A 13,780-nucleotide genomic window follows, 5' to 3' on the forward strand; every position below is an offset into this window, starting at 1 on the left:
GTGCGTGCGTGCGTGTGTGTGTGCGCATGTTATCAGTAGTGTAAAGGATGGGTGGTAATTGAATAATGACAGTACAGATCCTGATGGATCACCTGTCACTACTCCGTCCTCCATCCCTCCATCCTTGTCAACCTCTCCTTTCTTTCAATCCCTCCATACACAGCTTCAAGTCAAATCAGCTCTAATTTGAGCCGTCAGCAGTGTAAGTGGGCTAAAGGCTTAGGGGGGGGTGTGTGTGTGTGTGTGTGTGTGTGTGTGTGTGTGTGTGTGTGTGTGTGTGTGTGTGTGTGTGTGTGTGTGTGTGTGTGTGTGTGTGTGTGTTACCCCTCTATAACGGCGCCTAGAATCCACTTCTTCCAAAGCAAAGACGCCTTTGCCAACATTTTGTCATCATTTCTTTAATATATTTAAAGAGGTTGCAGAACTACAAATACAAGCAGGTGAAGAGTATTTACACACAGGTCTCTTTAGAACAATTTATATCCTGAAGACAGACAGAAAATACTGTAGTGTCACAGCACCAATATACCTCCGTAGAGTGAGTTACTCTACGGGTACAACATTAACAAAATATAGAGGTCATAAGGAATTGTTTTGATAGAGAGAACATTCTCCAGAAGAAATGATAGAAAAAAATGGTAATTCCTGTTCATTCAATGGTGGCAGTGATTTACAGTACAAACATAATTTCAGTGGCTTCAAACATCTTATCACACGTATTATCACCAATATTTCAGCACCTTCAAGGTCAATCAAAACGCTCTGAATACATGGTTTAATGCAGTGTGAGTCGGCATTTGTTTTGAATTGCTGTGTATAGAGTGTCATGGATTACTGCTCTGGGTAGAAGTTCCTATTTTAGCACAGATCTAGGATCAGCTTACCTTCCCAAAATGGAACATTAACCACCAAAACATTAACCTGACCTTAGATCAGTGTCTGGTGGCGATTTATAGCTGTAATCCCCTCTCTGTCAGGTGTAGAGTGACTAGCATGGTGGTCTGCTATACCAACCGTGGGAACGCAGTGAACCATGGGTGCACGCACGCACGCACGCACACACACACACACACACACACACACACACACACACACACACACACACACACACACACACACACACACACACACACACACACACACACACACACACAGAGATTGTGATTCAGTGAGTTAATGACATTGATATTTTTTATAGGAGGATAAGTGACTACTGGAACTGTGTGGGAGCAAAGAAACACTCCGAATATCTACCATATCATCACACAGAGGGAGGGAGGGAGGGAGGGTATAGGGGGGGGAGGGGAGGATGGAGGAAGGAAGGGAGGTGGGTATGGAGGGAGGATACGATATGGAGGGAGGGAAAGAAAGAGGTGGAGAGATAGTGAGGGGAGAGATGGAGAGGATGCTGGTTGATTTCTTTCTAGAAGGATCAGCACAAACCTGTGGGAAGAAACACAAGACATGAGAGAATGAAACCATACTGTCTCTCTCTCTCTCCACTCTCTCTCCACTCTCTTACTTTCACACTCGAAGGCCTGCAGGGCCGTGGTGTATGAGGGACCCAACCAGGAAGTGTAACTACCCACAACCCTGAGCAGGTGGTGGGTGGAGTCAGAAAACAGGAGATCTGATTGGGTGTAGCCCACTGAGCTGAACATGGTGGTGTTCCCAAACGCATTCTATAGAGAGAGAAGAGAGGGGGTGAGATGTCAAACATTTTAAATGCTCACATACATACGCAAGCACACACACACACACACACACACACACACACACACACACACACACACACACACCACACACACACACACACACACACACACACACACACACACACACACACACACACACACACACACACACCCTACCTGTAAGCGTTCCAGGTATTTCCAGACTCTACACTTGTCCTCTAGGCGTACCACCACAGCGTTAGCTGGTACCACAGCCAGGTGACACGTCTCATGGTCAAACGGCCCAGCCTCACTGCCATCCGGGCACAGCAGCTTCAGGTCCTCCAGTTCCAGGTCCATGGCCCATGATTCCATATTGTTGCCTAGGGTAGAGTAGAAGAATTGGTGAAGTGATGTGGAGGAGGCTGATCAGAGAAACTATGGAATACTGACACCTAGTGTCTCAAGCGAGAAATGCTGAAGTTTGCTAAGAGAGGAGACATTCTGAATGTTGGTCTTTGGTTAGATTTAGATCAGACTCTCACCATCCATGTTGTCAAAAATGGTGGTGTGTTTGACAAATGCCACATCGCCCAAATTCTCAGCCACACACCTGGAAGAAAGACTCAAGTCAAACACAGCTAGTTAAATAAGACACTGTTTCTCAAACCAGTCCTCTGGGATCCACAGCAATTCTACCCAAACTAATCAAGGCCTTGGTGATTCGTTGACTAGTTCAATTTGTAGACTGGTGTTGGAATATATCAAATATGTGGGATGGTTAGGGGTCCCCATGGATTGGTTTGAGAAACTTTCAAGTAGAAGAAACAGCTCCTCTCCTCCCTACCTCAGTGCCCCAGCCTCTCCATAGTGTCTCTCTCGGTGATTGTTAACACATATATGTCTCTCGTTGTCGTCTCCTATGCAGGCTTCACACAGGTTCTTAGGGTTGCTTCCTCTGGGGTCGTGTTCTCTGTCCTTTATTCCTGGTACACAGCTGTAGCCAAAGAAATCCCCCACCGCTGGAGGGACACACAGTGACACCAACAATACACACAGAGTCAGGGCCACATACACACCACACACACCAAGTCAGGGTCAGACACACACACACACACACACAGGTCTCACCTTTAGGAAAGTTGCATTGTTCATCGACACTGATCTGTGAGGTGTTGACCAGGAAGCCAATAGGAACAGTCCACCCCACCGTGGTACGGATCCCTGGGTGACAGGAGCTACAATATCCAATCAATCAATCAATGAGTCAAGCATTCAAATCGCAAAGTTGTGTGAAAGAGGCAACATTTTTTTCTCTGTCTATAAGGACAAGCCACCTGGTACCAACAAATTGGATGGTAAATTGCTGAAGCTGGACTCCCCTTTGCCACAGCTTCCGTTTAAGCCTTAGAAGACAGTATGTGCCCTCAGGCCTGGAGGAAGGGAAGGGTCATTCCACTATCCAAGAATAGCAAACCACCCTTTAATGGTTCAAACAGCCGACCAATGAGCCTGTTACCGGTGCTTAGCAAACTTTTCGAAGCAATCGTGTTTGATCAAATACAATGTTATTTTACAGAAAACTACCGTTCAAAAGTTTGGGATCACTTAGAAATGTCCTTGTTTTTGCAAGAAAAACATTTTTTTTTGTCCATTAAAATAACATCAAATTGATCACTGTAGACATTGTTAATGCTATAAATGACTATTGTAGCTGGAAACGGCTGATTTTTAATGGTATATTTAAAAATATATATTTTTATTTTATTTAACTAGGCAAGTCAGTTATGAACAAATTCTTATTTACGCCAACGTCAACAGAAGAGGCGACTCCGGGATGCTGGCCTTAGGCAGAGTGGCAAAGAAAAAGTTGTATCTCAGACTGGCCAATAAAAAGAAAATACACTAGACAGAGGAACTCTGCTTAGAAGCTCTCTTCACAGTCCCCAGCTCCAGAACAGAGGCTGGGAAACACACAGTATTAAATAGAGCCATGATTACTTGGAACTCTCTGCCATAAGACACCTTACAGGGACTGTGAAGAGACACAGAAATGTTTATATATTACATCTTGTATTATGTATTGTATTATGTATGGCATATAGTATTATTTATTATGTGTTGTATTAAGTATTGTATTTTGTATTGCATTAAGTGTTGTGTTAAGTGTTGAATTACGTATTTTATAATGCACTGTGTGTTGTATTAAGTATTGTTCTATGCATTGTATATTGTATTAAGTATTGTATTAAGTATTGTAGTGTTATGTATACTATGTATTTTATTTGTTGTGTTGCGTTTCCTGTTTGGACCCCAGGAAGAGCAGCCACTTCCTTGGCAGCAGCTAAATACGGATCCTAATAAAAAATCATTTAAAAAAATGGAACAAACAATCAATCAATTTGTCTATCTGTTCTCACCTGCGTTCATGCATCTCCAACAGGGACAGGTCACTGGAGGAGCGACGAGCCAGAGCTACAACATAGTAGCTGATACCATCTGAGAGAGCAGACAGGATAAGGTAAGACAGGTTCAACGTTTACACACGGTTTCCGTCTCCCTGTCTCCCCGTGCCCCCGTCTCCCCGTGCCCCCCCCTCCTCACTCACCCAGTCCGTTGTAAGACTCTCCAGCAGCCAGTTCTAGTCCAAAGCACCAGCCGGCTGTGTAGATGTCATCAGCAAACATGGCTGCTGCATCTGCTGTACCATTCTGAACAGACATAGGTCATATTACTGATTTAAAGAAGCAATTCACAATTCAACTACCGTTTCTCTACAGGTTGTTTTAAGGTTGCACAACTCGGGTAACTTTCCAGAAATCCTGGTTGGAGGGTTCCCAGATTTCCTGCTTATTCTCTTGTAATTCAGTGGAATCATCCAACCAGGATTTCTGAAGCCGTAAGGCTGTTTTGCCACACACCTTGATCTTCTCCATACAGTCTGTGGGACTCTGGCCACGGACACACAGCAGCGTTCCTCTGATATTCCGGGCTGTAGCACTCCCAGCCAGATCCAGACACTTCTGCTCCTCTGCCTCCGACACCACACACCAGGAGACTGGGAAAGACAAGGAATGTTGAACTGTTTTCAACTGTATTCCCACTGGAGGAAAACAGGTACAAGCATTGCACCTATGCACCTGTTGCAAATGCTACAGAAATTCTCAATAGCTTTCACATTATGATGAGGTTCACCGTAACCAAGGTGAAAACACAGAATACATCTGACCTAAAGACTCCCAGACTTACTTGAGGTTTTCTGAGTGGAGAACGAGATGAATGAGAAGAGCAGAAGAGTCACTGCCAGCCTTCTGTCCAGACGATCCATGTCGACTGACAAAATCAGAGAAATCTCCTCTCTCTCAAACTCACACTGTGAATACGAAATCTCCTCTCACACACGAGACACTCCAACTGAATGCTACAGTGGAGAAACCAGTAACCTGAGGTTTTATGGGAAAAAAATGCTTTCACATCGACCCCCTCTTATACCCTTGTCCTCGGGAACCCTCAAGCGGAGAGAGGGATGGGGGAAGGGGGGAGGGGGTCAGGTAAGAAGAAAACATTTCATTATTCTCCTCCATTCCAAAAATTCTAACCCCTGGTAGATAATCTCCTGATAATTGAAAGAGAAACGTTAGACAGCTATCCCGTTAGCTTTAGAAAGTGAGAGGAGGGGAGAGAGAGTTGGAAGGAGATGGGGGGAAGAGATGGGGAGGGGAGAGGAAGGGAAAGAGAGAGGATAGAGAGATGTAGAGGAGGGGAGTTGACGGAGAGAGAGAGAGAGAGAGAGAGAGAGAGAGGGCAGGGAGAAGAGAAGGTGAAGAGATGGAGGAGAGGTAGAGGAAGGAATGGGAGTTGATGGAGAGGGCGAGGGAAAAGAGAGAGAGGAGGGAGGGGAAAGGGAGAGTAGTAGAGGATGGGGATAGGGGGGGAAGGGGAGGCAGGTTGGCTACTTAGCTTGGCGTACCCACTCCAGTACACCTGGCATAGCCCAGCAATCTCTCTAATTAAAAGAGTGATGCAGACAGAGTGTCTCTGTGTGTAAGTCTGGTGGGAGGCTTTGCCAGGGAGAGTGGATACTCCCTGGGTCCCGCTCCGCCTGGGCTGAGATTAAAGATGTAGCCTAGCCGCCATAACAGGCTGTGTATTGTTCAGGTGTACAGTAGCCAGTCAAGGAAAACGTATTGGCTATCTGATACCTCTACCGCTCTCTCTGGGTCTCAGCTCACAAGCAGGCAGGTACACATACACGCACAGACACACGTACATGATGTCTAGCTCTACCTTGATTTAAGAGATTTAACATCTTGGAATAGGCCAGTAGAAACAACAGTACCATAAAATGATGTGTTTGCTACTCAAACCGCTTTAACTATTGCATCCAGGGGTGCAACTTTCACTGGCACATTCTGAAATGGCATTTTGTCCCCCCAAGTTTTATCATTGGAATGTGATACAAAAGGAGGCAACGGTGTGTGCTTTAGGACCATGCGGACGCCTCAGAGCGGTCGGGTAGGCTGTTTGGAGTGTTTATCCGACCGAAAAAATGTAATTAAAATAAGTTATTTCGATGATCAGAGGCAGTGTAGCTGAAGTAGTAGACTCCTCTCCCCGGTGCTGTGAAGGCACCCGGAGCACAGGGCAAGAAGGGAACAACCTTTTAAATTGTGGCCACAAGATCTTTTGGTTATAGCTAGTGGGGATGAGCTAAGATGAGGAAAATGTCAGTCAAAGCTGCAGTTGAGCTTAATGGAGGGAAGAAGCCCTAATGCAAACATGGACATATACAAGGAAAATAGCCCAATTGATATGGATGCAGTCCATATTGATCAACAGTCTAATGTCAAAGCCTCTATAAAGGGCCTAGTGGTTGAGGCCAGGGGTCGGTTTGATATTGGGCAGTATGTTTAGTAAAAGTAGGCTACCTGTATGTTGGCGGTACGGCATTGCCTATATTGGTGAAGACTTTGATGTAGATCAGATTGGTTTCAGAACTGAAGGGTCCTACTGCTCCTGAATCAGTCAAAGCCGCATAGAAGGCCACCTTCGGTCCGTCTTGTGAACACAGGAGAGAAAGTATACTTATTCAGGACAATTCACTGAAAACACTCAGAAATTCACATTTAGAAAAGATCTTTACTTATTAAACCTACTTAGTTTCTAATGAGGTGTTTTTTGAAAGTGAAGAGGAATTCTCCAATACCATAATTGAACAACACGGGAACAAGTGAAGTTTTCAGACAATGTTTCACCTGTCTTTACCTCCTCCTCCTTGCCCTTCATTTTCATTCTATGATACAATGAGGAACAATATACACTATTTACATTTCTGGTGGCCAAAAAAATACAGATTTGTATTTCAACTAAAATCTGCATACAACATCTTTCTTTACATTTGTACTCAACGTGTATTTCATTGCTTTCTATAAAGGCATGTTCTGTCACATTAAATAAAATACATTGCCAGTATTCTTGGTATTTAGCTCCTCCACGTTCATCTCACTGGCATTCAGTCTTGCTGCCAATGCTAGAATGATATCAGCAGAAACACTGTTTACCTCACAGTTAAAACTGAGAGACACATTACATGACCAACCCACTGTAGAACGTGAACTGATACACATGATCATATTTGCATTTTCACTCTCACTGGCAGTCAATCCAATTCAACTTTATTAATCATATTGATTCTCCCGCTAATTCAAAAATAAGCTTTTCTGCACAACCTGCATTCTCACTTTCACTGGCTTGGAATCTGGCTCCCAAATTCCACAGCTCCACTCTCTGTTCAACCACCATGTCTCTCAGCACTCTCAGCTCAGCCCAGACATCAGGTGATGTGGTCGTGCGTTTGCCTGTCGTGCCTGTAGCTTCAGCTCTTTGGGTCTCTATCTGAAATTCACTCACCATATTCTGTTCCCCTGTCCGTTGAGTGATGTCATTCTCTCTGCCCCCCTCCACTCTCCTCCTGAGTCCATTCCCCAGACAGACAGAACACCCTCCACTCTCCTCCTGAGTCCATTCCCCAGACAGACAGAACACCCTCCACTCTCCTCCTGAGTCCATTCCCCGGACAGACAGAACACCCTCCACTCTCCTCCTGAGTCCATTCCCCGGACAGACAGAACACCCTCCACTCTCCTCCTGAGTTCATGTCTCATTTCTCCTCCTGAGTCCATGTCCCAGACAGACAGAACACCCTCCACTCTCCTCCTGAGTCCATGTCCCAGACAGACAGAACACCCTCCACTCTCCTCCTGAGTCCATGCCCCAGACAGACAGAATACCCTCCACTCTCCTCCTGAGTCCATGTCCCAGACAGACAGAACACCCTCCACTCTCCTCCTGAGTCCATGTCCCAGACATACAGAACACCCTCCACTCTCCTCCTGAGTCCATGCCCCAGACAGACAGAACACCCTCCACTCTCGTCCTGAGTCCATGTCCCAGACAGACAGAACACCCTCCACTCTCCTCCTGAGTCCATGTCCCAGACAGACAGAACACCCTCCACTCTCCTCCTGAGTCCATTCCCCGGACAAACAGAACACCCTCCACTCTCCTCCTGAGTCCATTCCCCGGACAGACAGAACACCCTCCACTCTCCTCCTGAGTTCATGTCTCAGACAGACAGAACACCCTCCATTCTCCTCCTGAGTCCATGTCCCAGACAGACAGAACACCCTCCACTCTCCTCCTGAGTCCATGCCCCAGACAGACAGAATACCCTCCACTCTCCTCCTGAGTCCATGTCCCAGACAGACAGAACACCCTCCACTCTCCTCCTGAGTCCATGTCCCAGACATACAGAACACCCTCCACTCTCCTCCTGAGTCCATGTCCCAGACAGACAGAACACCCTCCACTCTCCTCCTGAGTCCATTCCCCAGACAGACAGAACACCCTCCACTCTCCTCCTGAGTCCATGCCCCAGACAGACAGAACATCCTCCACTCTCCTCCTGAGTCCATTCCCCAGACAGACAGAACACCCTCCACTCTCCTCCTGAGTTCATGTCCCAGACAGACAGAACACCCCACTCCATCCATCTCCTCCTCCTGAGTCCATGTCCCAGACAGACAGAACACCCTCCACTCTCCTCCTGAGTCCATGCCCCAGACAGACAGAATCCTCCACCTCCTCCTGAGTCCATTCCCCAGACAGACAGAACACCCTCCACTCTCCTCCTGAGTCCATGTCCCAGACAGACAGAACACCCTCCACTCTCCTCCTGAGTCCATGTCCCAGAACACCCTCCAGAATTCACCAGAACTCCACTCTCCTCCTGAGTCCATGCCCCAGACAGACAGAACATCCTCCACTCTCCTCCTGAGTCCATTCCCCAGACAGACAGAACACCCTCCACTCTCCTCCTGAGTCCATGTCCCAGACAGACGGAACACCCTCCACTCTCCTCCTGAGTCCATGTCCCAGACAGACAGAACAGCAACACAAGCAGAGCTACAGCACCCCTCATTCTGATACAATGCTATTTCAGATATGATATTCTACAGAGCTCAGTTCCCTTCCTTATACACACACATCGTAGTGAACCACATGAGACACAAGCTGCACGTGTTCTCAAAGGTGAAGTCTAGACAATAATAAAACCAAAGACTGATAAAATAGAAGACAATTGAGAAGGTGTTTCCTTAAAGCAGGTCATTTTGATCAATGAGGCTACGAGAATGCTTGTTGTCATTGTCTGCCAGTCGCCAAGGTCATCAGATTTCAGGTTGAAAACACTGCTCCAGATAATGGGGATAATGCTAAGATGATAGGACCTGAAGGGGCATGGACAAAGAGCCAAACACAGAGCAGTGTTCAGGGATGAGATCTACAGTGCCCTCCCAACTTATTTAAATTAGGCCAAAGTACAGAATGTCACCTTTTATTTCTCATGTTGGTCCTCTGTGTCTCAGCTGGTAGAGCAAGGCCCTTACAATGTCACGATTGTGGGTTGGTTCCCGCTGGGGCCACCCATAAGACAATGTATCCATGCACTACTGTAAGTTGCTTTGGATAAAAACATCTGCTAAATGTCATATTCTGTGTTATTATAGCGTAGGCGTTAATTAGGGAGAAAGGTTGCAAAGTTGTCTGCCCAAGTTATTGTACCGATCGAGCATGCATGCATTAAATTGCTGAAGAGGAGACTGAAGTAAAAAATATATATTGAAAAGCGGTGTGATGAAAGCTGATCAAGGCATCTGTGTCCAAAGACCTAGCTTTATTGGACTTTGATTATTTATCCAATGAAATTGCTTTATAATAAAGCAACAAAAAGTCTTGACGTCTGTCCAGATACCGGAGGGCACAGTAGTTCATCTAACTCTAGGCCACTACCAAGAAGTAAAAACTATTTCTCTCTAGAGCTCCCTACTGTATGTCCTTGGATCCATACTGATAAGCAGTCAGCCAGATACCAACACTACCAGATGGATAGTAACATTGCCGGTAACCAATTTAGTTATATGGGTGATTTCATTGGAAACTATCAGGGGGCAGAGTTGCACTTGTCTCTTCCCCCCCCCCAGATGAAAATAAAACAGGTCACAGGTCTAATTAAAAGGTTAAAATAAAACTATAAGGAGTATGGTATTGAGGTACAGCGTAAATGAAGAGTTCTCTGTTCAGACTTCGAGTTTGTGTTTTACTTGGTGCTAATGATAGTCTGTCCACAACAAGTTCCAAATGTACCTATGTCATGACTCTATAATGTAACCTAATCATCCATCCCAAACCAGAAACACTGCGCTACTGTCATATTTAACTCATTAACACATTAAATCAGGATGTCATACAGACTGCAAAACATAAACAATACAACATTCTGCTTTCATTGATGCATTTATTAATACGGGAGCCATTTGGACTCCAAAAGGCTCTGACATACACTTCACTAGAGACCATTACAGCATTCCTTATGTTGTCACACAGTGAAGAGCAGGAAGCCACTGAAGATGTGATTATTTGAGTTGTCATAGAGCCGGTTGCTTGCAGGGATGTGCATGTACACCACGTCTCCCTCCTCCAGCTCTAGACGGACTCCATTAGACAGTGTCTCATAACCGCCAGCATTATATCCCTGACTATACATGATTTTCTGTCCATTCTTATACATGCATGCATAAAAGTAAAACGATGTCTGGATACTCATTGCAGTGGAGCTAATGTAGTAGAGTCCTCTCACTGGTGCTGTGAAGACACCTGTATCAGGGGAGAGTAAAGAGGAATCAACACTTTCTGTTTCTCATGTTCTCTTTTGGCATGCAACAAAAAACAAAATCACACAAATCAACAGAATGCCATTGACGCCCGTTAGCTACACAAGAAAAGTTATAACTTTGTAGCTACAGTAAGTACCAGGCTACTTAACCTCCTAGCCTAACGGCCATAAGAGCGACTGGCCTCAGATGCCCAGGCCTATGAAGGAGGGTTTGGAAGGATGACCGCGCATGACTAAAGAGCGACAAATACATATCACATTTTCAAGGGGCGTTCAAAAAGGGACCGTGTTGGCTTGAAATCAGGCCAGAGATCAGTGAAAGTAGACTACCTGTAGCTGGGTTGAAGACCTTGCGAAGATTTTAGTGTATACCAGTCTGGTTTCAGCAACAAAGGGTCCAACAGTTCCTGAATCAGTCAAACCAGCAGAGAAGGCCACCTTTGGCCTGTCTGCGAACACAGGAAAGATAACATACAGCTGCATTACACCCTCCGGCAAAAGATTAAACGTTAATAAGCATCTATGTATGAATCAGTGTTGCAGAGTGAAACAGCATAATAATAATGGTTGGAGCTTTGAGTGAGATCTCAGGGAGAGTGATGTCACCACATGACCGAACTCTTCTACTGTGGCAGATGTGAACTATCTGGGAGTAGGGGGGAGCTGAATACAGCCAAACTGGGCGAGAGTGGAGAAGCTTTATGGCGTTTGGATAGATTCAGACCTGAACGGAGCAGGCGAATCAACTGTTACATTTTCAATTGTGTGTGTGTGTTGTAGAGTTTAAACTGAACTGTGACGTCACCCTAAGATCGAAGACGCAACTGTGGCTCTCAGAGTGACAGGCTAATGTTTTGCTAGACGTGTGTATGTTTGAGATCCTTCGATGTCGGCTCTTCCTATCATTGTGAAGCAGAATTCACCAAGCGTTGGATTGTTCACCCACTAATAGGGAACGTGAGCTGGGTTTAGACCGTCGTGAGACAGGTTAGTTTTACCCTACTGATGATGTGTTGTTGCAATAGTAATCCTATCAAGGCAATCATCTGTTTTACCTGCAGTTGCCCTCTTCAGCTCCTCCACCTGGCTCTCACTAGCACTCAGTCTGGTCTCCAGGGCTGAACAATCATTAAAAAGTCATGACTACTCTTATGTATAATGCACTTCCTATGAACAGTAAGGTTAAGTAAAGCAGCACTTATAATATACATTATGTAAACATACCTGCAAGACACCACATATTCCATAGAATTATTACAAGTACATATTCAAGTATTTCTGTCATTTAGGTGAACTGTCCCTTTTTAAACAACCAGTAAATCACTCTCACTTATTACCTGCATTCTCAGCCTCACTGGCTGTCTCTCTGTCCCCAATGGGTGATATCTTACTGCCACTCAATCCAGCTGTCAGGTCTAGAATGATAGAAATATGAAACAGTTCATGTTGACTTTGCTTGTGGAAAGAGGGGTCTGAAAAATCCCAGGACAGGAAATATGGTGGGACATTGTTGAGGCCTTATGTGCCTCTTGGCATAATAAGGCCTAAGTACATAAGTGCCTTACAATCTAAACTAAAATAAATGTCCAGCCAGAATGTTAAATGTTCATTATTTCCACTCTCAGTGACAATCAAATGTAACTTCAGTTGACTCCTGACTGTATAAAGCAATAAATAATAAGCTTAAATGACCTGCATTCTCTTTCTCCACTTTATTCTTGGTGAGCATCAGCTCCACCCTAAGATCGGTCACTGTTTCTCTGCTCCTTTGCCTCACTGGCTGTCGCTCTGACCTCCATGTTCCTCAGCTTCTCGCTCTGCTCCACCAGTGGTTCCCAGGTTGTGCACTATGTCTCTCAGCTCCATCTCAGTCCATATGGCAGGTGGTCATCTGCTCGTTGGTTGTCTCTGAAGCGCAAGTCATTTGGCCCTCTCTCCCTGCACTGTGACCCTTTTGAGTGATGTCACCCTCTCTGACCCCTCCACTCTCCTCCTGAGTCCATGTCCCAGACAGACAGAACAGCAACACAAGCAGACCGACAGCACCCCTCCTTCTGAAACGATACCTCTTCATATATGATGCACTTTATGAGGCTCAGACTTATATACACACAGCTCAGTTAAGCAGTATGTGTACAAGAGACACGTCATACTCAGTGGAAAATTACTAAAGCCATAAGGACGTTCCGGTAAAAAAAAAAACATTTGATCAGATAAGACTCAACACGTAGCAGTTCAGTTCAATCGATGTTGCAGGAGACTGTGAGAAGTCTGCAAATGCAGTGATCTCATGTCTCAGTACCATTTGTTTGTGAATAGGTACAGAACTATGTGGTAAAAAAACACACATTTGTAATATAATCAGAATCTATCAGAGCACTTCTAGAACAATTGCTGCAGCTGTAGTGTAGAGCAGACAGGGAGTGAATGGGTGCATATTTTGGGAAGGGAGGGTAGTGCATTGCAGTAGTAGGCGATGAGGGGAGGTCAGGTTTGGAGTTTAGCCGTTGGACAGAGGTTAACAACCCTAGACTTGTGATATGGGAGTAGGGTGTTCTTGGGTGAGTTTTGCATTATTCCAACTAATGATTATGATCGGGGAGGGGACGCTGATCCTAGATCTGTACCTAGGGGGAACTTCATCCCAGAGTATATGATAGGTGTGATTGACCATTGTCAGATCTCATCCATGTAGGCTGGATCTAAGCATTCCAGGCAAAAGGGAAGGTTACGCCATACTGCTTCTCCACTGATCCAGAGTGTTTCATATCTGCCTTATGTAAACACAGAAGGGGAAGGACGAGGTCAAGGGACCACGAAAGCTGAGAAAGAATGAGTTAAAGGCAATGAAAAGAAAAAAAAGATCACCTAAGTG

At 45.3% G+C, this 13,780-nt stretch overlaps 1 protein-coding gene and 1 pseudogene across 1 annotated transcript; both read right to left on the reverse strand.

Moving 5' to 3' along the window:
* Positions 1-287: 287 nt before the first annotated feature.
* Positions 288-5,204, reverse strand: otomp (otolith matrix protein). Its single transcript, XM_052486987.1, has 10 exons — positions 4,923-5,204; positions 4,595-4,731; positions 4,282-4,384; positions 4,094-4,172; positions 2,805-2,911; positions 2,521-2,695; positions 2,219-2,286; positions 1,872-2,056; positions 1,523-1,682; positions 288-1,443 (listed from the first exon to the last, which is right to left on the reverse strand). Exons 1-10 carry the CDS (start codon positions 4,999-5,001, stop codon positions 1,433-1,435), a joined length of 1,104 nt encoding a protein of 367 aa, XP_052342947.1. The 5' UTR covers positions 5,002-5,204; the 3' UTR covers positions 288-1,432.
* Positions 5,205-10,565: 5,361 nt separating this feature from the next.
* On the reverse strand, positions 10,566-13,673 carry LOC118363192 (uncharacterized; annotated as a pseudogene).
* Between the last annotated feature and the right edge of the window lie 107 nt (positions 13,674-13,780).

Source organism: Oncorhynchus keta, chromosome 30 (assembly GCF_023373465.1).
Source record: "Oncorhynchus keta strain PuntledgeMale-10-30-2019 chromosome 30, Oket_V2, whole genome shotgun sequence".
NCBI classification, from domain to species: domain Eukaryota; kingdom Metazoa; phylum Chordata; class Actinopteri; order Salmoniformes; family Salmonidae; genus Oncorhynchus; species Oncorhynchus keta.

Coding starts and splice junctions, on each gene's coding strand:
- otomp (XM_052486987.1), bottom strand. CDS start 5,001: ATGGATCGTCTGGACAGAAGGCTGGCAGTGACTCTTCTGCTCTTCTCA. Junction 4,385..4,594: donor ACTGTATGGAGAAGATCAAG/GTGTGTGGCAAA, acceptor ATGTCTGTTCAG/AATGGTACAGCAGATGCAGC. Junction 1,683..1,871: donor AATACCTGGAACGCTTACAG/GTAGGGTGTGTG, acceptor CTCTCTCTATAG/AATGCGTTTGGGAACACCAC.